At 53.3% G+C, this 23,856-nt stretch overlaps 2 protein-coding genes across 2 annotated transcripts in view; one reads left to right on the top strand and one right to left on the bottom strand.

Moving 5' to 3' along the window:
* Positions 1-913: 913 nt before the first annotated feature.
* Positions 914-19,083, bottom strand: ZC3HC1 (zinc finger C3HC-type containing 1). Its single transcript, XM_054293657.1, has 10 exons — positions 18,947-19,083; positions 15,010-15,121; positions 12,118-12,268; positions 8,069-8,152; positions 6,926-7,053; positions 5,941-6,101; positions 4,171-4,369; positions 2,705-2,911; positions 2,372-2,581; positions 914-1,061 (listed from the first exon to the last, which is right to left on the bottom strand). Exons 1-10 carry the CDS (start codon positions 19,081-19,083, stop codon positions 987-989), a joined length of 1,464 nt encoding a protein of 487 aa, XP_054149632.1. The 3' UTR covers positions 914-986.
* Positions 19,084-19,513: 430 nt separating this feature from the next.
* KLHDC10 (kelch domain containing 10) overlaps positions 19,514-23,856 on the top strand; it is a 20,183-nt gene continuing 15,840 nt past the window's right edge. Inside the window, exon 1 of the mRNA XM_054293678.1 lies at positions 19,514-19,643. Within this exon, the coding sequence (XP_054149653.1) occupies positions 19,514-19,643 (130 nt within the window). The remainder of the gene's footprint in view (positions 19,644-23,856) is intronic.

Genomic DNA, 23,856 nt, shown 5'->3' with positions numbered 1-23,856 from the left:
AATCCCAAAATCCCAAATCCCCAAATCCATCCAAGGCCATGAGACAGGTGAAACCTCAGAGATGGAGCTGGGGAAATGGAGGCAGGGGACTTTTTCCTCAAAAGAAAAACCCCAAAAGGAATGACACATCCCACTCACAGCACACACCTGGAGGGAGGAGATCCAACTGTGCCAGGCTGTCTGTGGGATCCCAGCCCTTCCCAAAGCCCTTTCCCCAATATCCTCAAGGATGGAGATGACACCATTCCCTTCCCAGCAGCCCAAACTCATCTGTTCCCAGGTTTTGGGAATCCCACCCCCCCACCAGGGGGATTCATCACCCCAAACTGGCCATGGAAAAACAAAATGTGGAGTGGGAAACAGGAGGCAGTGGGATGTTGATCCCATAAGGACCAGAATGCTGAGGGACACAGGAGCCACACCAGCTCCTGACCTCCTCCTGCCCTGGGAAAAAGCACCACGCCAGCAGGAAGGAAAAAGAAAAAAAACAACAAAAATGAAATGTTTATTCCCACCTGGCGTCACTTCCCGGGGAGGTGACAACGTCCCCTTGTCACCCCACGGGCCCAGGCAGCCCTCAGAGGGACAGACAGACACAGCAGCAGCTTGGGGAGGCTCCAGCGGGGCGGGCAGGGAGGGGATCCCGGCGTGGCTGGAGCTGCCTCGGGACACGGAGCTGTGGGTGTGTCCCCGTGGGTGTGTCCCCTGTGGGTGTGTCCCCGTGGGTGTGTCCCCTGTGGGTGTGTCCCTGTGGGTGTGTCCCTGTGGGTGTGTCCCCGTGGCTGTGTCCCCTGTGGGTGTGTCCCCGTGGCTGTGTCCCCGTGGGTGTGTCCCTGTGGGTGTGTCCCCGTGGCTGTGTCCCCTGTGGGTGTGTCCCCGTGGCTGTGTCCCCGTGGGCGTGTCCCCTGTGGGTGTGTCCCCTGTGGGTGTGTCCCCGTGGCTGTGTCCCCGTGGGCGTGTCCCCTGCCCCGGGCTGGCTCCCGTGCTCAGGAGGAGGAGGAGTTCATGCTCTCCCACTGGCGGAAAATGCGGAACACCTTGCAGGACTTCTCCGAGAGGCTCTGGAAAAGATGGGAACAGAGAACAGCCACGGGTCAGGGCGCCGGAGCTGCCACTGGCAAAGGGCACCAGGGGAATCTGCAGCAAAAAACACCCAAAATGTCCCAGCTGGCTGCCAGGACAGTGCTTGGATCCTTGGCTTCGTGATCCCAATTTGCCAGTGCAGGGGAGAACAAGGAGACTACGAGCAAGAAGCAGGAATGGAGCCCAAAAAGCAAAAAAGGGGCTCCAAAAAGCAGAAAGGGACTCCATAAAACAGGAAAGGACCCCAAAAGACAGGAAATTTGCCAGCCAGACAGGAGAACAAAGAGACTACGAGCAAGAAGCAGGAAAGGACCCCAAAAAGCAGAAAGGGACCCCAAAAAGCAGGAGGGGAATCCAACAAGAAGGAAGGGGCTCCATAAAACAGAAAAGGACCCCAAAAGGCATTAAAGGATCCCAAAAAGCAGGAAAAGGCCCCAAAAGGCATGAAAGGAGCCCAAAAGGCAGGAAGGGACCCCAAAAAGCAGAAAGGGGACTCCAAAAAGCAGAAAGAGACTCCATAAAACAGGAAAGAACCCCAAAAGGCAGGAAAGGAGCCCAAAAAAACAGGAAGGGACCCCAAAAAGCAGAAAGGGACCCTAAAAAGCAGAAAGGGACTCCAAAAAGCAAGAAAGGAACTCAAAAAGCAGAAAGGGACTCCAACCATCCCCTGCTCCAGCTGGGTCTGACTTGTGACTGGTCCTGCTGGACCATCTGGAGCTTTGCTGGCACACAGCAGAATCACAGAATCATGGAATGGTTTGGGTTGGAAGGGACTTTAAAGATCACCCAGTTCCAACTCCCTGCTGTGGGCAGGGACACCCCTAGAAGGGACCTGTTGGGGACACAAATCCCACAAAACCCCAGCACAAATGCTGAAGGGAGAATGCTCCATCCACTGCTCTCCTGAGCCCCAGGTGAAGCAGGAAGGAGCTGGCAGGAGCAATCCAAGTGGACAATGAGATCCAGGGAGGCACAGCCACAATGAGGAGGGAGTTTGGCCTCAGCAAAGCTGGCACCCCAAGAGCCTGGAGCTGGGATGGCTGCAGAGAGCAGCTCTGGGGACACTCTGGGGAATGAAACCGGATCTTGGGAATTTATACTGTTATTTATAGCAGCCCTGGAGCAGCTCCAGCACAGCCCAGCCTTGGATGGAGCCTGCCTGTGGGAATGCCAGGGCTCACAGGGCTCTGCAGCTTGGTCCTTGTCACCTGGCTGGGACTGATCCCACACAAAACCCACCCACCCCAAATGTTTGCTGCCTGGACAGGTGGGGATGCCCCAGGCTCACCACCGGCTCCGTTTCGGGCACTGTGTCACACTTCTGGATGCCAAGGAGCCTCTTCAGCACCACCTCCCAGCCTGGCTCGGCCCTCCCAGGCTCCTTGTCCGTGTGGGGCGCAGCGTCCTCCGGGGGCTCCTGTCCCTCCCCGGTGCTCACCCAGGGACACCAATCGCGGTGCTGGGAGCTGGGGTGGAAGAAGCTCCTCAGGGAGGTGTCCTGGCAACGAGGAGGTGACAGAGAAGGGACACAGCAATGGCACGATTAGAGACACCAGAAACCCCTCTTTGTGAGCAGGGGCTGCCACACCCTGGGGCGAGGAGCTCCGGCAGGGTCACTCACCGAGCCGCTGGAGGAGCAGAGGCGCGCGCGCTTGGCGCGGCGCACGGGGCTGGACGGCACCTCCATGGTGTCCCCCTGGCCCATGCTGCGCGTCACGGGCCGGCTCCTCAGCGCGGGGCTGCTCACGTCCAGCTCGCCCCTGTCCATGGAGCCGGGCGAGTCCCAGCCCCGGGGCCGCGCCACGGCTGGGGACGGGCTCTTCTCGTGCTGCGGGGGGAAACGGGACCGTGGAGCTGCTGCTCACCTTGGCCGGCTCCAACCCTCCCTTCCCACCCCACAGGGCCCTTCCCACCACATGGAGTGTCCATTGGATGGGGTGAGGGATTGTGGAGCTGCTGCTCACCTTGTCCTACTCCAACCCTCCCCTCCCACCACATGGAGTGTCCATTGGATGGGGTGAGGGACCATGGAGCTCTCCTGCTGACCTTGTCCTGCTCCAACCCTCCTCAGCCACCCCAGGGAGTGTCTATTGGATGTGGGTGAGGGATCTGGAGCTGCTGCTCACCTTGTCCTGCTCCAACCCTCCCTTCCCACCCCAGTGATGTGTCGATTGGATGTGGGTGAGGGACTTGGAGCTCTCCTGCTGACCTTGTCCTGCTCCAACCCTCCCCTCCCACCCCACAGGGCCCTTCCCACCACAGGGATGTGTCGATTGGATGTGGGTGAAGGATCTAGAGCACCTGGAGCTGGCCAGGTGTCCCTGCCCTGCCCAGAGAGGGATGTCAATTGGACACATGTGGGTGAGGGATTTGGAGCTCCTCTGCTCACCAAGGGGCCTTGTCCAGCTCTAACCCTCCTCAGTCACCCCACAGGAGCCCTTCCCACCACATGGATGTGTCCATTGGATGGGGTGAGGGATCTGGAGCTCCTGGAGCTGCCAGGTATCCCTGTCCCACCCAGAGGGGGATGAGGGATGTCCATAGGATGTGGATGAGAATTTTGGAGCTCCTGGAGCTGCCAGGTGTCCCTGGCCTGCCCAGAGAGGAATGAAGGATGTCCCTTGGATGTGGGTGAGGGAGTTGGAGCTCCTGGAGCTGCCAGGTGTCCCTGTCCCACCCAGAGGGGGATGAGGGATGTCCATAGGATGTGGATGAGAATTTTGGAGCTGCCAGGTGTCCCTGCCCTGCCCAGAGGGGGATGAGGGATGTCCACTGGATGTGGATGAGAATTTTGGAGCTCCTGGAGCTGCCAGGTGTCCCTGGCCTGCCCAGAGAGGAATGAAGGATGTCCCTTGGATGTGGGTGAGGGAGTTGGAGCTCCTGGAGCTGCCAGGTGTCCCTGGCCTGCCCAGAGAGGAATGAAGGATGTCCCTTGGATGTGGGTGAGGGAGTTGGAGCTCCTGGAGCTGCCAGGTGTCCCTGGCCTGCCCAGAGAGGGATGAGGGATGTCCACTGGATGTGGATGAGAATTTTGGAGCTGCCAGGTGCCCCTGGCCTGCCCAGAGCCCCAGGACAGGATGGAGGTACCTGCTCAGAGGCTGGGTCCTGGCTCCGTGTCAGCATCCTGCGAGGGGAGGTGGGCACGGGCGGGGTGGTGCTGCTGGAGCCACAGGAATCCAGCTCTGGAGCTGCAGCAGACTCCAGCTGGTGGAAGCCCCAGAGCCCCACCTTCCTCATGCAGCGGGAGCAGGTGATCACCGACAGGTTCATGGAGCCCGAGGCAGCGCTGCAGGCACAGACACAAGTCAGGGGATCCTCTTGGGATCCTTGTGGGACCCTCATGGGATCCTCATGGAATCCTCATGGGATCCTCATAGGGTCCTCATGGGATCCTCAAAGGGTCCTCATGGAATCCTCTAGGGTCCTCATGGGATTTTCATGGGATCCTTGTGAAATCCTCATGGGATCCTCATGGGATCCTCATGAGATCCTCATGAGATCCTCATGAGATCCTCACAGGGTACTCATGAGAATCCTTGTGGGATCCTCATGGAATCTTAATGAGATCCTCATGGAATCTCATAGGGTCCTCATGGAATCCTCATAAGGTCCTCATGAGATCCTCATGGAATCCTCATGGGATCCTCATGGAATCCTCGTGGAAACCTCATGAAATCCTCTAGGGTCCTCATGGGATCCTCACGGGAATCTCATGGGATTCTCATGGGATCCTTGTGGAATCCTCACTGGATCCCCATGGAATCCTCACTGGATCCCCATGGAATCCTCATAGGGTCCTCATGAGATCCTCATGGGATCCCCATGGAATCCTCATAGGAACCTCATGGGATCCTCACGGGAATCCTCATGGAATTCTCATAGGGTCCTCACAGAATCCTGATGGAATCCTCATGGGATCCTTGTGGGATCCTCGTGGAACCCTCATGGAATCCTCATGGAATCCTTATGGGATCCTCATGAAGCCCACATGGGATTCTCATGGGACCCTCATGGGATCCTCATGAAATTCTCATGAGATCCTCATGGATGGGTTGAAAGGGATCTTAAAGCTCATCTCATTCCAACCCCTCATGGGCAGGGACACCTCCCACCATCCCAGGCTGCTCCAAACCCCGTCCAACCCAGCCTTGGACACTTCCAGGGATGGGGAAAGTCAGGAGATAAGCCTGGGCTTGGAAAAGCCAGGGAAATAAGTCCATTAAATCCCATTTATGATGATGATTTAAACTGGCCCAGTTGTGTTTTGCCTTGCCAGAAAGCAGGAACAGAGGGGGGAAAGAGGGAAAAAAAGGGTAAAATAAGGGAAGCAGGAATGTAGTGGAAAAGTGAGAAAATAGTTTAAAAAGGGAAGAAGTATCCTAGTGAAAAATAGGGAAAAAAGTGGTAAAATAAGGGAAGTGGGAATGCAGTGGAAAAGTGAGAAAATAGTGTAAAAAGGGAAGAAGGATCCTAGTGAAAAAGAGGGGGAAAAGTGGTAAAATAAGGGAAGTGGGAATGTAGTGGAAAAGTGAGAAAATGGTTAAAAAAGGGAAGCAGGATCCTAGTGAAAAAGAGGGAAAATTGGAAAATTGTAACAACAAAGGAAGCAGGAGAATAGTGCAAAGAAGGAAAGTAGGAAAATTGTGACACAAAGGAAGCATGAAAATAGTAAAAAAGAGGGAAATGGGAAAATAAAATCAGATAGGCAGAAGCATGGTGAAAAAGAGGGAAAACAGTGAAAAAGGGATCCTGAGCATTCCGCAGGAGGAACATCCCACACCCCTGCAGCCCCCAGGAGCTTTCATGGCCAGCCCAGAGGTGAGGCACATCCAGGCCCAGCCCTGCAGCCCTGCCCACCTGCAGGTCCAGCCGCACAGCGCCAGGATGCAGGCAGGAACGTGCACCTGCAGCATTTCCGTGGGAACCTTCCCAGGAGGCTTCTCCCCCTCCGTGCCTTTGTGCTCCAGCTCCTCCCCGATGAGCTGCAGCAGCCGAGTGATCCTCTCCTCTGTCAGGGACTGCAGGGACAAAATGCACTGGTTTTACCCCAAATCACATCCCACGTGGAGAACGATCCCTTTTGCACCCCCAGCTCTGGGAAACAGGGAAAAGGCACTGAGAGCTCCCCATTCCATGCAATGTGCCCGGCTGCTCCCTCAGGAGGAGCAGCTCCCACTCCTGCTGTGCCTTTCTGAGCTCAGCCAGCCCTAAAGCACCCCTGGGCTGTGGAATCCTCATGGGATCCTCATGGGATCCTTGTGGAATGCTGATCTTGAGTGACCCAGAAGGAAAGGAACAGAAAGGCTCAGTGTTCCCACATGGCAGCAGCAATGTGCCCCCTGTTCACTGCCAGGGCAATTGCAGCCAGGAAAATTGGGAAATGGGGGTGACACTGCTTTGTGGGATAATCAATTCATTAATTAAGGCACTCAGAGCACTCCTCCCTACCCACTCTCTGCCCACACCTCAGGTTCAGGGGGGCAGCCCCTGGCATCCCAAATTCTTGTCTGCACACATCCCAGCTAATGAGTGATCCATGGGCTGCCCCTTCTCATGGAGTGCTGGAGCTGCCAGGGAGATCCCAAAGGATCCCAAATCCCCTCTCCCAGGCACCACAGAGCAGCCTGGACACTGGGAAAGGAACCACACACACTTCCCAGCTGATGAGCCATTCCAAACTCCTCTTTACACATTTCCATGGGGGAATGTCCAAGGGGAAAAACCAGGTGGGAGCAGATCCCTCACACACACACACAGAGGCTGAAATCCCTGACTTTGGGTGGGCCCAGGCTCATCCCTGGGGCTGGAATGCTGCAGGTTTTGGGAGCAGGAGGGAACTCACCATGTTCTTCAGGTCTTCTGGTTTGAGGGAGGGCAGCTGCAGCTCCAGCTGGCACAGGCTCTGGAAGCGATCCAGGAAATCCTGGAGAAGAACTCGGGGCTCATCCACCAGGAGCCTGGCAAAGCGATCTGGGGAGGGCAGAGCTGTGCTCAGCATTCCCAGCCCTCCTCATCCCACAGGGAAAGGCAGGGCACAGCCCAGCCAGGCTCCCCAGGGGAATGCAGGGATGGGGGGAGAGGGAGGGACCTTAAGGGGAAGGGGGAAAAGTTTAGGTGGGATCTTGGCAATGAGCAATTCCTGCCTGGGCTGGCATTGCCAGAGCAGCTGGGGCTGCCCCTGATCCCTGCAGTGCCCAAGGCCAGGCTGGAGCAGCCTGGGATGGTGGGACTGGAATGGGATGGGCTTGAAGGGCCCTTCCCACCCAAACCATTCTGGGGTTTGGGACACTCAGAATCCATCCCCAGGGATTTTTATGGAAGTTGGGGATGGCAAAGGGAAGGGAGACCCTTCCTGGAGTGCTGAGGTTGCCAGTGAAGCCCCCAGACCCCAAAATTCCTTCCTGGAGAGGAGTCGGGGTGGGGATGGATCCAATGGCAGGCTGGGAGAGCTGGGAATGGAGGGAATTCCCTGGAGAGGGAGCCTGGGGTGGGATTTTGGGAAGGGATTCCCAGAGCAGCTGGGGCTGCCCCTGATCCCTGCAATGGCCAAGGTTGGACACTGGGGCTGGAGCAGTCTGGGACAGGGGGAGCTGTCCCTGGAGTGGCATTGGAGGGGCTTTAATTTCCCTTCCAACCCCAACAATTCCATGATTATTTTCCTGGCTCTTAAAGGAAAAGCTCAGCACAGATTTTTCCCTTCACAGCATTCCCAAGCAGCTCCCAAGACAGGACCCATCCCTCTCTGAGCATTCCATGACACCCAACCTCCCCTGTCCCCTTCCAGGTCCAACCCAAAAACAATCTAACTGCTCCAGAGGCACCCAGAGCTCAGGAAAAGCTGGAAACAGCCCTGGGGCTTCCATCTGCTGCTTTCCTTATGTTCCATCATTCCCACAGGGAAAAGCAGTGTGTGATGGCAGGAACAACAGTGAAAAGGGGAAAAAAATGAAAAAATGGGAATAAAGCAGGAATCTGAGGCACCCACCTGGGCAGGGGCTGTCTGGCCAGAAGCAGAACTTCTCATGGGCAGTGCTCAGCGCCTTCCTGAGCTCCTCACAGCGCTCCTTGTCTGCAGGGAAAAGCTCTGCGATATTCCCTGCTCAGGGAATGGGCAGGAAAAGCAGGGAATGGCCCCAGGGAATGGGCAGGAAAAGCAGGGAATGGGCAGAAAAATCAGGGAATGGGCAGGAAAAGCAGGGATGGGCAGGAAAAGCAGGGAATGGCCCCAGGGAATGGGCAGGAAAAGCAGGGAATGGCCAGGAAAAGTAAGGAATGGTCAGAAAAACCAAAGAATGGCCAGGAAAACCAGGGAACGCCAGGAAAACCAAGGAATGGTCAGGAAAAGCAGGGAATGGGCCGGAAAAACAGGGAATGGGCAGGAAAAGCAAGCCAGGAGGTGGCAGAGTTCCCTGGGATGATTTCCCAGGCTGGAGGCTGCACAGCCTGAAGCTTCACCTCAGACTGTTCATATCATTTTAATAATAATTTTAAATTTATTTGAATAATAAATTAATTTTAAATAAATTATTATTAATTAAATTTAATGACAATTTTAGAAATATATTCTCAAAAAAACCCCAAAAAATAAAGTGTCCTAATTAAAAAAAAAAAAGTTTTTTAAAATACTCTTGTCAAAGCAAGAAGTACTGAAATTTAAATGTTAACACCTACTATAAGCACTAATGGATGCTGAGAATTCTCAACTCTGTGTTTAGAACTCTGAGAATTCCAAACTCTGTGTATAGAACTCTGAGAATTCCAAACTCTGTGTTTAGAACTCTGAGAATTCCAAACTCTGTGTATAGAACTCTGAGAATTCCAAACTCTGTGTATAGAACTCTGAGAATTCCAAACTCTGTGTTTAGAACTCTGAGAATTCTAAACTCTTGTGTATAGAACTCTGAGAATTCCAAACTCTGTGTATAGAACTCTGAGAATTCCAAACTCTGTGTTTAGAACTCTGAGAATTCTAAACTCTGTGTATAGAACTCTGAGAATTCTAAACTCTGTGTATAGAACTCTGAGAATTCCAAACTCTGTGTTTAGAACTCTGAGAATTCTAAACTCTTGTGTATAGAACTCTGAGAATTCCAAACTCTGTGTTTAGAACTCTGAGAATTCCAAACTCTGTGTATAGAACTCTGAGAATTCCAAACTCTGTGTATAGAACTCTGAGAATTCTAAACTCTTTCAGCACAGCAAGTTTAAAATTCTCAGCATCCAGGATTCCAACCTCAAACCTCCCCCCTGTTCCCACCAAGGGGAATTCCAGGCTCCCTCCCAGGACACAAATGGCACCTCAGCAGCTCCCCCTGCCCACAGCCCAAATCCCTCCCATTCCCATTCCCATTCCCATTCCCATTCCCATTCCCATTCCCATTCCCAGGGGAGCCCAAGCCAGCCCTGGGCACAGAACCTGCTGCATGCTGCCAGTTCCTTCTCCCGGGATGCTGCCAACCCCTGGCTGAGCTGATCCCTCCATCCCAAATCCCAGCCATGCCTGCAAATCAAACTTCCCCCCCCCAAAAAAAACCCCAAAAAATTTCAGACATTTAATTCCACTTACACTTTCAGAACCAAATAATTTCTTTTTCCATTTGTTTTTTCACTGCCTCCTTCCCAATCTTTGATTATTTTGGATTTTCCTAACCCTGGTGTGATTTCCAATGGGATAATTAGGCCAAGGTTTATTTAACAGAGATAATCTGAATAAATAGGGAATGTTGATCTTGAGTGAGCCAAAAGGAAAGGCTCAGTGTTCCCACAGGCAGCAGGAATGTGCTCCCTGTCCACTCCCAGGGCAACTGCAGCCAGGAAAATTGGGAAGTGGGGATGGCACTGCCTTGTGGGATAATAAGGAGTTCATTAATTAAATCTCCCAATGGAATTTCTGCCTGAATGCCTTTGGTGAGCAGCAAGCACCAATCAATTTTTCCATGCTGGAAAAATCCAGTGGAGGATCAGGGAAGCAGATCCAGGAATTGGGAAAGAAAAGGGAATTTTTAAAAAGGATTTTCAGATCCTTAAATGCATCCAGAGGGCAACGAGGCTGGAGGAATGGCTGGAAGACCTGGGAAGAGGCTGAGAGCCTTGGGATTGTTTGGAGGAGAGGAGGATGAGGGGTGAACTCTGCACCTGCTGGGGGAGGGAAGGGCTGAGCTCTGCCCTGGAATGCTGGGGCAGGACTGGCAGGGAATTCCAGCATGGGAATGGCTCAGGGCTGCACCGGAGGCTCAACAGGAGGAACTGTTTCTGTACCAGGATGATCCAGCTCTGGAATATCCCAAGAGGTGATCAGTGCCCCAAGCCTGGAAGTGTTCCAGATGTTTTGGGATCATTCCCTTGGGTCTGGTTTGAGGTTTGGAACCTCTCTGGGGTTTTCCAGTCCTTAAAGGATGGCTGCAAAGAGGATGGAGGTTTCCTTTCCATGGGGAGGACAAGGAGCAGTGGGGATGGGGTGTGCTGGGAGAGGTTTAATCCCAGCATAAAAAAGGAATTTCTTACAGAATTCCATCATTCCCTGGAACCATCATTCCTTGGAATCATCATTCCCTGAGATCATCACTCCTGGCACCACCATTCCCTGAAACTATCATTCTTTGGGACCATCACACCCCAAAATCTCCATTCCTAAGGAATATCATTCCCTGGGAGCATCATTCCTTAGGAGCATCATTCCTGGCACCATCATTCCCTGGAACCATAATTCCTTGGAATCATCATTCCCTGAGATCATCATTCCTTGGAACCACCTTGGGTGCCATGGAACCATCATTCCCTGAGATCATCATTCCTGGCACCAGCATTCCCTGAGATCATCATTCCCTGAGATCATCATTCCCTGAAACCATAATTCCTTGGAATCATCATTCCCTGGAACCATCATTCCTTGGAACCACTGTGCCATGGAATCATCATTCCCTGAGATCATCATTCCTGGCACTATCTTTGCCTGGAACCATCATTCCTTGCAATCCTCATTTCCTGAGACCACCATTCCTTGGAACCATCATTCCTGGCACCACCATTCCCTGAGATCATCATTCTTTGGGACCATCACACCCCAAAACCTCCATTCCTAAGGAATATCATTCCCTGGGAGCATCATTCCTTAGGACCATCATTCCTGGCACTATCATTGCCTGGAACCATAATTCCTTGCAATCATCATTTCCTGAGAGCATCATTCCCAGAAAATGTAATTCCTTGAACCATCATTCCCTGAGATCATAATTCCTGGCACTATCATTGCCTGGAACCATAATTCTTTGGAACCATCATTCCCTGGAACCAGCATTCCCTGAGATCATCGTTCTTTGGGACCATCACTCCCCAAAACCACCATTCCTAAGGACCATCCTTCCCTGGAACCATAATTCCTTAGAATCATCACTCCCTGAAACCATAATTCCTTGGAACCATCATCCTGGGACCATCATTCCCAGTTCCTTGGAACCATCATTCCCTGAGATCATAATTCCTGGCACTATCATTGCCTGGGACCATCTTTCCTTGGAACAGCATTCCCTGAGACCATCACTCCTTAGGACAATCATTCCTTGAAACCATAATTCCTTGGAACCCTCCCTCCTTAGAACCACCATTCCCTGGAACCACCATTCTTTAGGACAATCATTCCCTGAACCCATAATTCCTTGGAATCATCATTTCCTGGGTTCATAATTCCCTGAAACCATCCCTCCTTGGAACCACCATTCCCTGGAACCACCATTCCCTGGGGCCATCCCTCCTCAGAACCACCATTCCCTGGACACCAGCACAGAACAGGAGGAGCTTTAAGACCCCTCCCAACCCAAACTCCCTACAATCCCACGACCTCTCCCAGCTGGAATTCCCAACACAAACCAGGACTGATTATCCCACCCCCAACCAAACACCACCCATTGACCCTGAGCTGCTTTCCCACCCTCCCCGCCCCTGGGAGCCGCTGCGCCCCGCGATCCCACAATCCCAAATCCCACAATCCCAAATCCCCAAATCCCAAATCCCCAGCTCTGGGCCGCCCCCACTCACAGTTGCTGAGGTCCAGGGTGAGCTGCAGGCTCATGCACAGGTAGGCCTGGCAGCTGGAGCACCTGAGCATGTCACACTCGACGCTGACCCAGCCGAAACGCGCGCACACCAGCGGGGACAGCGCCGGCGGCTTGCCCGCCCACCTCAGGGGGTCTGCCCGTCAAGGAGAGACAGCAGCACCACAACTCTGGGATTTATGGGATGGGGAACGTGCCCTGGGAGGGCTCGGAGAGATGGGGGTCTGTGGGGAAACACTCCCAGGGACAGAGAGCTCAGGGTCTGTGGGGAAAGATTCCAGGGAGGGACAGCTCGGGGTTTGTGGGTTGGGGAAGCATTCCCAGGGACAGAGAGCTTGGGGTTTATGGGGAAACATTGCCAGGGAGGGCTGGGAAAGCTCAGGGTTTGTGGGATGGGGAAACATTTCCAGGGAGGCAGAGATTGGGGTTTGTGAACTGGGGAAACATTCCCAGAGAGGCAGAGCTCGGGGTCTGTGGGATGGGGAAACATTCCCAGGGAGAGCTCGGGGTTTGAGGGGAAGCATTCCCAGGGACAGAGAGCTTGGGGTTTGTGGGGAAAGATTCCCAGAGAGGCAGAGATTGGGGTTTGTGGGGAAACATTCCCAGGCATGGAGAGCTTGGGATTTATGGGGAAACGATCCCAGGGAGGGAGAGCTTGGGGTCTGTGGGGTTGGGGAAACATTCCCTGGGATGGAGAGCTCGGGGTTTGTGGGGAAAGATTCCCAGGGACAGAGAGCTCGGGGTCTGTGGGATGGGGAAACATTCCCAGGCTGGACTTTAGGAAAATGTTGGATTTAGGAAAAGCTTGGATTATAGGAAAAGGCAAGATTTTAGGAAAAGGCTGGATTTCAGGAAAAGGTCGGATTTAGGAAAAGGCTGGATTTCAGGAAAAGACAGGATTTTAAGAAAGGGCAGGATTTTAGGAAAAGACTGGATTTGAGGAAGAGGCTGGATTTAGGAAAAAGTTTTATTTAGGAAAAGCTTGGATTAGAGGAAAAGTTGAGATTTTAGGAGAAGGCTGGATTTCAGGAAAAGGCTGGATTTAGGAAAAGGTTGGATTTTAGGGAAAGGCAGAATTTTAGGAAGAGGCAGGATTTTAGGGAAACATTGGATTTAGGAAAAGGCTGGATCTCAGAAAAAGGTTGGATTTTAGAAACAGGTTGCATTTAGGAAAAACTCAGATTATAGGAAAAGGCTGGATTTGAGGAAAAGGTTGGATTTAGGAAAAGTCTGGATTTTAGGAAAAGCTTGGATTATAGGAACAGGTTGGATTATAGGAAAAGATGGGATTTTAGGCAAGGGCTGGATTTCAGGAAAAGGTTGGATTTAGGAGAAGGCAGGATTTTGGGAAAAGGTTGGATTTAGGAAAAGATTGGATTTTAGGGAAAGGTGGAATTTTAGGAAGAGGCAGGATTTTAGGAAAAGGTTGGATTTAGGAAAATGCTGGATTTTAGGAAAAGGTTGGATTATAGGAAAAGGCTGGATTTTAGGATAAGGCTGGATTTTAGGAAAAAGCTGAATTTTGGGAAAAGGCAGGATTGTAAGAGAAGGTGGGATTTAGGAAAAGGCATGATTTTAGGAAAAGGTTGGATTTAGGAAAAGTTGGATTTAGGAAAAGGCAGGATTTAAGGAAAAGGTTGGATTTTAGGAAAAAGCTGAATTTTAGGAAAAGGCTGGATTTGAGGAAAAGGCTGGATTTGAGGAAAAGCTGGATTATAGGAAAAGCTTGGATTTAAGGAAAAGGCTGGATTTTGGGAAAAGGCTGGATGTTAAGAAAAGGTTAGCTTTAGGAAAAGCTAGGATCATAGGAAAAGTTGAGATTTTAGAAAAAGGCGGGATTTAGGCAAAGGCTGGATTTTAGGACAAGGCTGGAATTTAGGATGAGCCTAGATTTTAGGAAAAGGCTGGATTTAGAAAAATGCTGGATTTAGGATGAGCCTGGATTTTAGGACAAGGCTGGAATTTAGGATGAGCCTAGATTTTAGGAAAAGGCTGGATTTAGAAAAATGCTGGATTTAGGATGAGCCTGGATTTTAGGACAAGGCTGGAATTTAAGATGAGCCTGGATTTCAGGAAAAGGCTGGATTTAGAAAAATGCTGGATTTAGGATGAGCCTGGATTTTAGGACAAGGCTGGAATTTAAGATGAGCCTGGATTTCAGGAAAAGGCTGGATTTAGGATCAGCCTGGATTTTAGGAAAAGGCTGGCTTTAGGATGAGCCTGGATTTTAGGAAAAGGCTGGAATTTAAGATGAGCCTGGATTTCAGGAAAAGGCTGGATTTAGGATCAGCCTGGATTTTAGGAAAAGGCTGGATTTAGGATGAGCCTGGATTTTAGGAAAAGGCTGGAATTTAAGATGAGCCTGGATTTTAGGAAAAGGCTGGATTTAGAAAAAGGCTGGATTTAGGATGAGCCTGGATTTTAGGAAAAGGCTGGATTTAGGATGAGCCTGGATTTTAGGAAAAGGCTGGAATTTAAGATGAGCCTGGATTTTAGAAAAAGGCTGGATTTAGGATGAGCCTGGATTTTAGGAAAAGGCTGGCTTTAGGATGAGCCTGGATTTTAGGACAAGGCTGGAATTTAAGATGAGCCTGGATTTCAGGAAAAGGCTGGATTTAGGATGAGCCTGGATTTTAGGAAAAGGCTGGATTTAGGATGAGCCTGGATTTTAGGAAAAGCCTCTTCCCCAGAGGGTGCAGGGGCACTGAGCATTCCCCAGGCAATGGCCACAGCTCCACAGCTCCAGCAGCACTGGGACAGCTCCCAGGGCCAGGGAGGAGCTTTGGGATGTCCCTGCAAGGGCAGGACTGGATCAGTGACCCCTCTGGCTGCTCCCCCACAATCCCAGCTGGGATCCCAGCATCCCAAAGGATATGGTGAACGTTTCCACCCTGCTGAAGTAGGCCTCCCTGCTGGCAGACTCCAGGGAAGGAGCCTCCGGCTGCGAGGGTCCATTGGCGCGCTCCGAGCAGTCCGACGTGTCCTTCCTGCAAGGGACAGCAGCAGGAAACTGGGAAAGGAGGGATTTGGGAACAGCCTGGGACTGGGAAAGGAGGGACATGGGAACAGGCTGGGAATGGGAAAGGAGGGATTTGGGAACAGGCTGGGACTGGGAAAGGATGGAAATGGGAACAGGCTGGGACTGGGAAAGGAGGGACATGGGAACAGGCTGGGACTGGGAAAGGAGGGATTTGGGAACAGCCTGGGACTGGGAAAGGGTAGAGATGGGAACAGGGTGGGACTGGGAAAGGAGGGATTTGGGAACAGCCTGGGACTGGGAAAGGAGGGATTTGGGAACAGGGTGGGACTGGGAAAGGATGGAAATGGGAACAGGGTGGGACTGGGAAAGGAGGGATTTGGGAACAGGCTGGGACTGGGAAAGGATGGAAATGGGAACAGGCTGGGAATGGGAAAGGATGGAAATGGGAACAGGCTGGGAATGGGAAAGGAGGGATTTGGGAACAGGGTGGGACTGGGAAAGGAGGGATTTGGGAACAGGCTGGGACTGGGAAAGGATGGAAATGGGAACAGGCTGGGAATGGGAAAGGATGGAAATGGGAACAGGCTGGGAATGGGAAAGGAGGGATTTGGGAACAGGGTGGGACTGGGAAAGGAGGGATTTGGGAACAGGCTGGGACTGGGAAAGGGTAGAGATGGGAACAGGCTGGGAATGGGAAAGGAGGGATTTGGGAACAGGCTGGGACTGGGAAAGGATGGACATGGGAACAGGGTGGGACTGGGAAAGGATGGAAATGGGAACAGGCTGGGAATGGGAAAGGGTAGAGATGGGAACAGGCTGGATTTGGGAAAGGATGGATTTAGGAACAGGCTGGGACTGGGAAAGGAGGGATTTGGGAACAGGCTGGGAACGGGAAAGGAGGGACATGGGAACAGGCTGGGACTGGGAAAGGAGGGATTTAGGGAAAGGGTGGGTTTGGGAACAGGCTGGGACTGGGAAAGGATGGACATGGGAACAGGTTGGATTTGGGAAAGGATGGACATGGGAACAGGCTTGATTTAGGAACAGGCTGGATTTTGAACAAGGTTGGGTTTAGGAACAGGCTGGATTTAGGGAAAGGATGGACATGGGAACAGGTTGGATTTAGGGAAAGGATGGATTTAGGAACAGGATGGATTTAGGAAAAGGATGGATTTATTAGGAACAGGCTTGATTTAGGAACAGGCTGGATTTTGAACAAGGTTGGGTTTGGGAACAGGCTGGATTTAGGAAAAGGTTGGATTTCAGGAACAGGCTGGATTTTGGGAAAGGCTGGATTTCAGGAACAGGCTGGATTTTGGGAAAGGCTGGGTTTAGGAACAGGCTGGACTCTGGGAAAGGTTGGGTTTTAGGAAAAGGCTGGATTTAGGAAAATGTTGAATCTAGGAAAAGATTGAATTTAGGAACAGGTTGGATTTTGGGAAAGGTTGGGTTTTGAAAAGGCTGAATTTTAGCGACAGACTGGATTTTAGGAAAAGGCTGAATTTTGAACAAGGTCGGATTTTAGGAAAATGTTGGATTTTAAAGGCTGGATTTAGAAAAAGGTTGGATTTAGGAACAGGTTGGATTTAGGAAAAGGCTGTATTTTAGGATAAGACTGGATTTTATGGACACACTGGATTTTAGGAAAAGACTGGATTTAGGAAAAGACTGGATTTATAAAAAGGCTGGATTTAGGAAAAGATTGGATTTAGAAAAAGATTGGATTTTAGAGAGAGCGAGGATTTTAGGGACAGATTGGATTTTGGGGAAATGTTGGATTTTAGGAAAAGGTTGGATTTTAGGAAAAGGCTGGATTTAAGAAAAGACTGGATTTAGGAAAAGGTTTGGTTTAGCAAAAGGCTGGAATTAGGAAAAGGTATGATTTGAAGAAAAGGCTGGATTTTAGGGACAGACTGGATTTCAGGAAAAGGCTGAATTTAGAAAAGCTTGCATTTAGGAACAGGCTGGATTTTGGGAAAAGTTGGATTTTAGGAAGAGATTGGATTTTAGGAAAAGGCTGGATTTTAGGGACACACTGGATTTTAGGAAAAGGCTGGATTTTGAACAAGGTTGGATTTTAGGAAATGGATAGATTTTAGAAAAAGGTTGGATTTTATGAAAAGGCTGGATTTAAGAAAAGATTGGATTTAGGAAAAGGTTTGGTTTAGCAAAAGGGTGGATTTCAGAAAAAGGCTGGATTTAGGAAAAGGCAGGATTTTGGGAAAGGTTGGGTTTAGGAACAGGCTCCATTTTGGGAAAGGTTGGGTTTAGGGAAAGGCTGGATTTTAGGGACAGACTGGATTTTAGGAAAAGGCTGGATCTTGAACAAGGTTGGATTTTAGGAAATGGCTGGATCTTAGGAAAAGGTTGGGTTTAGGATAAGGCAGGATTTGAGGAAAAAACTGGATTTTAGGGAGAGACTGGATTTTAAGAAAAGGCTAAATTTGGAACAAGGTTGGATTTTAGAAAAAGGACGAATTTAGGAAAAGGTTGGATTTTAGGAAAAGACTGCATTTTGGGAATATGCTGGATTTTAGGAATAGGAAATGCACAGAGCATTTCCTAAACCCCCCTCCCTCAGGCTTATCCTGACAAGGACTTTCTGCAGAGCTCCCCATTCCCAGCTTTTCTTTAATTCCTAATAAAACAATAAATAAAATCCCAAAGGTGCCCTGACTGTGTCCCAGTGCCAGTTGGGCCAGTGGGATCTGGGACAAGGAGGGGACAGGACATTTCTGTGAGCCCAGCAGGGGCAGGGTGAGGGTTGGGGTGTCTGGGGTGTCCCAACACTGCAATGGGGGGCTGCAATGTCCATCCCATCCTCCAAACACTCTAATTCTGAGCCAAAATTTAGGGAGGGCTGGGACAAGGGAGCCCTAAGACACCCCAAAGCCCAGCCCCCACTGCTCCCAGTGCCCCCCAGTGCTCCCAGTGCCCCCCAGTGCTCCCAGTAACCCCAGTGCCTCCCAGTGCCCCCCGAGGTGTGACCCCTGTGACCAGGACGGGGCCACTTCAGCCCATGGGGACTCCAAGGGTCACTGACCTGGGCTGCCCTCCCAGTGCTCCCAGTTCCCTCCCAGTGCCCCCAGTTATGCTCCCAGTGCCCCCAATGCCTTCCCAGTATCCTCCCAGTGCCCCCAGTTCCCTCCCAGTGCCCCCAGTTACCCTCCCAGTGCCCCCAGTGCCCTGCCAGTGCCCCCAGTGCCCTCCCAGTGCCTTCCCATTGCCCTCAGTACACTCCCAGTCCCCTCCCAGTACCCTCAGTACCTTCCCAGTGTCCCCAGTTACCCTCCCAGTGCCCCAAGCATGCTTCCAGTGCCCCCAATACCCTCCCAGTAACCCCAGTACCCTCCCAGTACCCCCTCAGTACCCTCCCAGTAACCCCAATACCTTCCCAGTGCCCCCAGTACCCTCCCAGTGCTCTTCTAGTGTCCCAGTATCTCTTTCAACTGCGGCCTTCTTGTCCTTCCAGTATTCCCAGCGCTCCTGAGTCCCCCTATTATTCCCAGCGCCCCCGAGTCTCTCCAATATTCCCAGTTCCCCCAGTGCCCCCTCCCAGCCCCCCGGTTCCCAGCGCTCCCAGTCGCTCCCAGTTCATTCCCGCGCTCTCCTTTCCCGCTCTCCCTCCCCAATAACAACTCCCAGCACCTCCCAGTCCCCTCCAGCCTCGCTCTCTCCGACTCCAACCCCCCACAGGACCCCAAATACCCCCAAGGGGTCCCCGATTCCCTCACGGGTCCCCAGCGCTCCCCTCCCCTCACACGGCCGGGCCTCCCCCCGCCTCCCGCCCGGTGCCGCCGGGTCCCCCCCACCCGGTGCCGCTGCCCCTCACCCGCCGGGCCCGGGCCCCTCGCTGGCGATGCCGCCGTCGATGAGGTCGCGGATCTGCCGGGGGGTGACGGGGGGCGGCCGCCCTCGGGTCCCCCCGGCCGCCGCCGCCGCCGCTCCCCCGGCGCTGGGCGCCGCCATTTTGGTCCCTCCCTTCCGTCAGCGCCCGGGAAACGCGGGCCCCGCACGAACGTTCCGCTCGCGCACGATCGTTCCGCCCGCGCCCCGGGGTCGCTCATGGCCTCGCGCAACCCCCGCGCGGCCTCCGGAACCTCGCGGAGGGCTCGGGGAGCGCCGGTGCCCCCGAGAAAATTCCCGCGAATGTCCCCGTGGGTGTCCCCGTGGGTGTCCCCGTGGGTGTCCCCGTGGGTGTCCCCGCGAATGTCCCCGCGCCCCCGCTCTCGGCGCTCCATTGCTCCAGCCTGGATCGATCGCTCATCTCTCCCAACAGCGGCGCTCTCGCCGCAGCCTCCTCCCACCTGCCAACAAGCCCGCAGCTGATAGGCCGCAGCCGAAGAAGCTGGGCGCTGATTGGCGGTTGCCGCTCCGTCCCTCAGGCAGCGGACGGGCCATGTCGGCGGCGGCCGCGGCCCGGGACGGGCTCGGGGAGGGCGCGGGCGGCGCCGCGGGCGGCGGCGATGGCGGCGGGGGAGGGATCCTGAACCGCTTCGTGCAGCTGCCGGGCAGGCCGCGGGCGGCGGGTGAGTGGCGGCCGGCGCCGGGGATGACCCCGAGCCCGAGGCCCTGAAGCGTTCGGGAGCGGGGCGGCCCCGACCGTGAGGGCTCCGAGGGCTCGGGGAGCGCAGCGTCCGCATCTCAGGGGACCGCGACCGGGACAGCCCCGTTTGTAAGGTCCTGAGGGGCTCGGGGTCGGGGCATCCCTGTCTCTGGGGGTCGGGGACCGGGACAGCGCCGTGCCCAAGGCCCTGAGGGGACAGGGACACCGAGGGGACAGGGACACCGAGGGGACAGCTGTCCCTGCTGACACCGAGGGGACAGGGACACCGAGGGGACAGGGACACCGAGGGGACAGCTGTCCCTGCTGACACCGAGGGGACAGGGACACCCAGGGGACAGGGACACCCAGGGGACAGGGACACCGCGGGGACAGCTGTCCCTGCCTCTGGGACATCCCCGGTGGGAGCAGAGCGGCAATAACGGGGTGTCCCTGTCCCCAAGCCGGGAATGCTGTGGGGGGAGCCGGGCTGTTCCCATCCCAATGATCCGGGGTACGGAGCCTGGAGTCAGGGATGGGGGCAGCAATCCTTTTCCAGGGATTTGGGGTCTGTAGGGTTCCCCACCCCAGCGTTCCCCAGGTGCTGGGAGGGGCCTGGGTGCCCCCATGGGTGTGGGGACAGGGGCACCCACCGGGATCAGCCCCATTTCAGCCACCCTGGATAAACCTGGGGTGACCCTGGGGTCCCCCCAGTCTGCAATCCCACTGGATTGGGGTTTGGGACATCTGCCCCATTGTATTGGGGTTTTTGGGACATCTACCCCATTTTATTGGGGTTTTTGGGATATCTGCCCCACTGGATTGGGGTTTTGGGGACATCTGCCCCACTGGATTGGGGTTTTTGGGACATCTGCCCCACTGGATTGGGGTTTTGGGGACATCCTGCCTGGGGTGTGACATAGCTCACTCCTGGTCCCTGGGAAAAATGGGAAATGTTACTGGGAAAATCGCAGCTCTCTGCTAGCAAGGCTGGATGCTGAAGGGTTATTCCATCATTCCTGGATCTCGGTCACCCCAAAACCCCCCAAACCTTCCAGGAAGAGGCTGAGGTCACCCCAGGATCACAGGATTGGGGAGCTGTGCAGCACTGGGGGCTGTGGGACACCCCATGCCCTGTGGGACATCCCATTGTTCCTGATCCCTTTATCTGCTCCTGACCTGGAGCTGCACATGCCAGGGCCAGCAATCCTTGCAGAGGATCCTTTCAAGAAGCCCCTCAGGGGTGGCAGCACCAGGGAAGGGCCTTCCCATCCACATTCCCATCCCCAAACCTGCCCTATGTTCTCCCTCCAAATCCATTTCCCTCACTCCAGGCTCTGGCTCAGCCTCCCAGCCCCTTCCAGCACACTGGGGCTTTGCTGGGTGGTTCCACACCTTCTGGTTTTGGGTAAATGCTCAGCCCCATCTCCCTCCTGGCCTGGAAATCCTTTTTAGGCACCCCAGGCCTGGGTTGGGATGTTGGGAATTGCCCCCTCCTGATCCTGCATGGATCCTGTCCCTCCCTGCAGCTCCCCTGGACACCCAAACCAGCCCAAACCCACCCCAAACTGCCTGCCAGCCCCTAAAAAACTGCATTTTTGGAGTTTGACACCTGTGAGGTGCTATTTCTAGAGCCCTTCCATAACCCTGAGAGAGGAATTTTCCCCCTCACTCCATTCCCTCCAACCTGAATTGTTCCTGAGCTCCCAGTTCTCTTCCAGGGCTCCCAGCTTTGTTTCCTTAGGTGGAACCTCTGGGGCTTCCAGGCCCTGAGGGATAGATAAAGAGGATGGAGGAGGAGAAGGAGCAGTGGGACAGGGTGTGCTGGGAAGGGTCATCCCAATGGAAAAAGGACATTTTCCAGTGAGAACCAGCATCCCCTGGGATGTGCTGGAGTCCCTGGAAGGTTTCAGGACGTGGCTGCTCAAGGTGCTGAGCAGCCTCATCCCAGCTCCTTTGCCCTCAGAACATTGGGCCTGGTGATCCTTCCAGCTCTGTGGTTTTCAATCTCCAGAATTCCTTTATTTTCCTTTATGCTCCTTGGAAACAACAAGCCAAGGATCACTCAGTTGTAGTGGTGTAAAATCCCTTAAAATAGAGATGAAATCCCTTAAAATAGAGGTAAAATCCCTTAAAGTAGAGGTAAAATCCCTGAAAATAAAGGATTAGTGATTGCCCCAGAGATTTTGGACACAAAGCCTGGGAGAGCCAGAGCTGTTCACACAATCCCTGGGTTGGGAGAGCCCTTCAAGAGCCCAGCCCAGCCCCTGGCACCCAGTGCCACCTCCAGGCTGGTTAAACACACCCAGGGATGGTGACTGCACCCCCTCCCCGGGCAGCCATTGCAGAACTTTCTCCCACTTGCTGGAAAAGCTTTTTGCTGCTCTCCAAGCTGGATTTCCCTTGGCACAGCTCAGGCCGTGTGCTCTGGCTGTGCCAGCGCTGCTGGAGACAGAGCCCAAGGGCAGCTGGGCACAGGCACCTTCCAGGAGCTGTGAGAGTGCTGGGGGCACCCTGAGCCTCCTTTCCTGCAGGCTGAGCACCCCCAGATCCCTCAGGGCTCCTCAGGGTTTGTGTCCCAGCCCCTCTGGACATTGATCCAAAGCCAGGATATAATTCTGGAAATGCTGCTTGGAGCTCTCAGCAATGTCTGGAAATCTCTTGGCTGTCCTGCAGGTTTTCCTTTATTTTGAGGGATTTTACCTCTACTTTAAGGGATTTCATCTCTATTTTAAGGGATTTTACACCGCTACAACTGAGTGATCCTTGGCTTGTTGTTTCCAAGGAGCATAAAGGAAAATAAAGGAATTCTGAAGATGTGTTTGGCATCCTTGGCTGGATCCTCTGGCTTCTCCCATTTTCCCTCAGAGCCGTTGTTCAGGGACCCAGCCACAGCTGTGAATTTTTCCCCTTTGGAATTTTTCCCCTTTGGAATTGAATGTCTCAGGCCTGCCCAGGAAAGGGGAGGGTGGGATCTGAACACAGCTGGATGAACAAATCAATTTTAAACCTCACTCTCAGCAGTGCATTCCCAATCCTGCTTATCCAAACATTCCTGAGCGACTCCAATTCCACCAGTTCCAAACTCACTGTGTCCTGCTGTTGTGGAAAAGATGAAACTTTGAAGATGGGAATCAAAGTCAATATTGACTTGTCTTGTCCTGAATGTCCTTCAGGATCAGAAATGGAAAGGGAGGGATTGAATCCTGCTGTTGTGGATGTTGGAAATCCAGGCAGGAGGAAAAATAATCACAGAACCATCTTTAGAAAGCTTTAAAAAGCAGAGAAAAGGACACAGGCACAGCCCTGGGTATTCACCATGGATGTGGGATGTGGAAAAGAGGAGGATCCAAAGCCACACTGGATTTTTTGGGTTTACACCCTGTAGTTATTCTGTTTGTATTTCCAAAAATAGGGCTTGGAGTAGAAATTCTGCTGCTGGTGGTGCTGGTGCTGCGGTGGTGTGACACACGCTGGGGGGATGGCCTTGCACTGGCATTTGTGGGGTTAAACCATGGATTGCTGGGGACACCCTGAGAAGAGGACAGGCTTCTCCCTGCTGCTGTTCCTTTTGCTGTTACCCTGACAGGAAGGACTCTGAGGTGCTCAAAGTGCTGCAGATAACCCTGGGGTGGATATTGAGATGAAATTAGCTTGGGAAAAGAGGGAACTGATAAAGGAGTGTACAATTATGGGATGGTTTGGGTGGGAAGGGAACTCACAGCCCATCCAGTGACACATGGCAGGGACACCTCCCACTGTCCCAGGTGGCTCCAACCCCATCCAGCCTGGCCTTGGGCACTGCCAGGATGCAGGGGCAGCCCCAGCTGCCCTGGCAAGTTCGTTCAGTGCCCCACCATTCTCAAAGTGGAAGTTTTCCCTCATACCCAGCTGGGATTTTCTGTGTTTCACTTTGTGCCCATTGTCCCTTCTCCTGTCACTGAGCAGCCCAGCCCCATTCCTCTCCACACCCACCCCCGAGATAAGAATGGGTTTGTTTGGGGTTTCTGACAGTCACAAGAGAAAGGATGGTTTCAGGAGGCTCTGAACAACCTCACGTCCATGGAACCATGGAATGTTTGCAGAGTCCAACCATTCCCAGCCCTGCCCCACGTCCCCAAGTGCCACATCCACAGGGCTGTGAAACCCCTGCAGGGATGGGGACTGCACCCTGCCCTGGGCAGCCCACTGCCATAACT

This window comes from Melozone crissalis, unplaced genomic scaffold (assembly GCF_028551555.1).
Source record: "Melozone crissalis strain CALT ecotype California unplaced genomic scaffold, PUWL_Pcris_2 ptg000176l_1, whole genome shotgun sequence".
NCBI classification, from domain to species: Eukaryota; Metazoa; Chordata; class Aves; order Passeriformes; family Passerellidae; genus Melozone; species Melozone crissalis.
The sequence above is the reverse complement of the archived record's forward strand: the minus strand, read 5'-3'. Positions and strand labels throughout refer to the sequence as shown.

Excerpts from the sequence above, each read along its gene's own strand:
- ZC3HC1 (XM_054293657.1), bottom strand. The coding sequence starts at position 19,083 with ATGGCGGCGCCCAGCGCCGGGGGAGCGGCGGCGGCGGCGGCCGGGGGG. Across the intron at positions 15,122-18,946 it reads GAGGGGCCCGGGCCCGGCGG|GAAGGACACGTCGGACTGCT; the intron begins GTGAGGGGCAGC and ends TGTCCCTTGCAG. Across the intron at positions 1,062-2,371 it reads TGCCCGAAACGGAGCCGGTG|AGCCTCTCGGAGAAGTCCTG; the intron begins GTGAGCCTGGGG and ends CATCTTTTCCAG.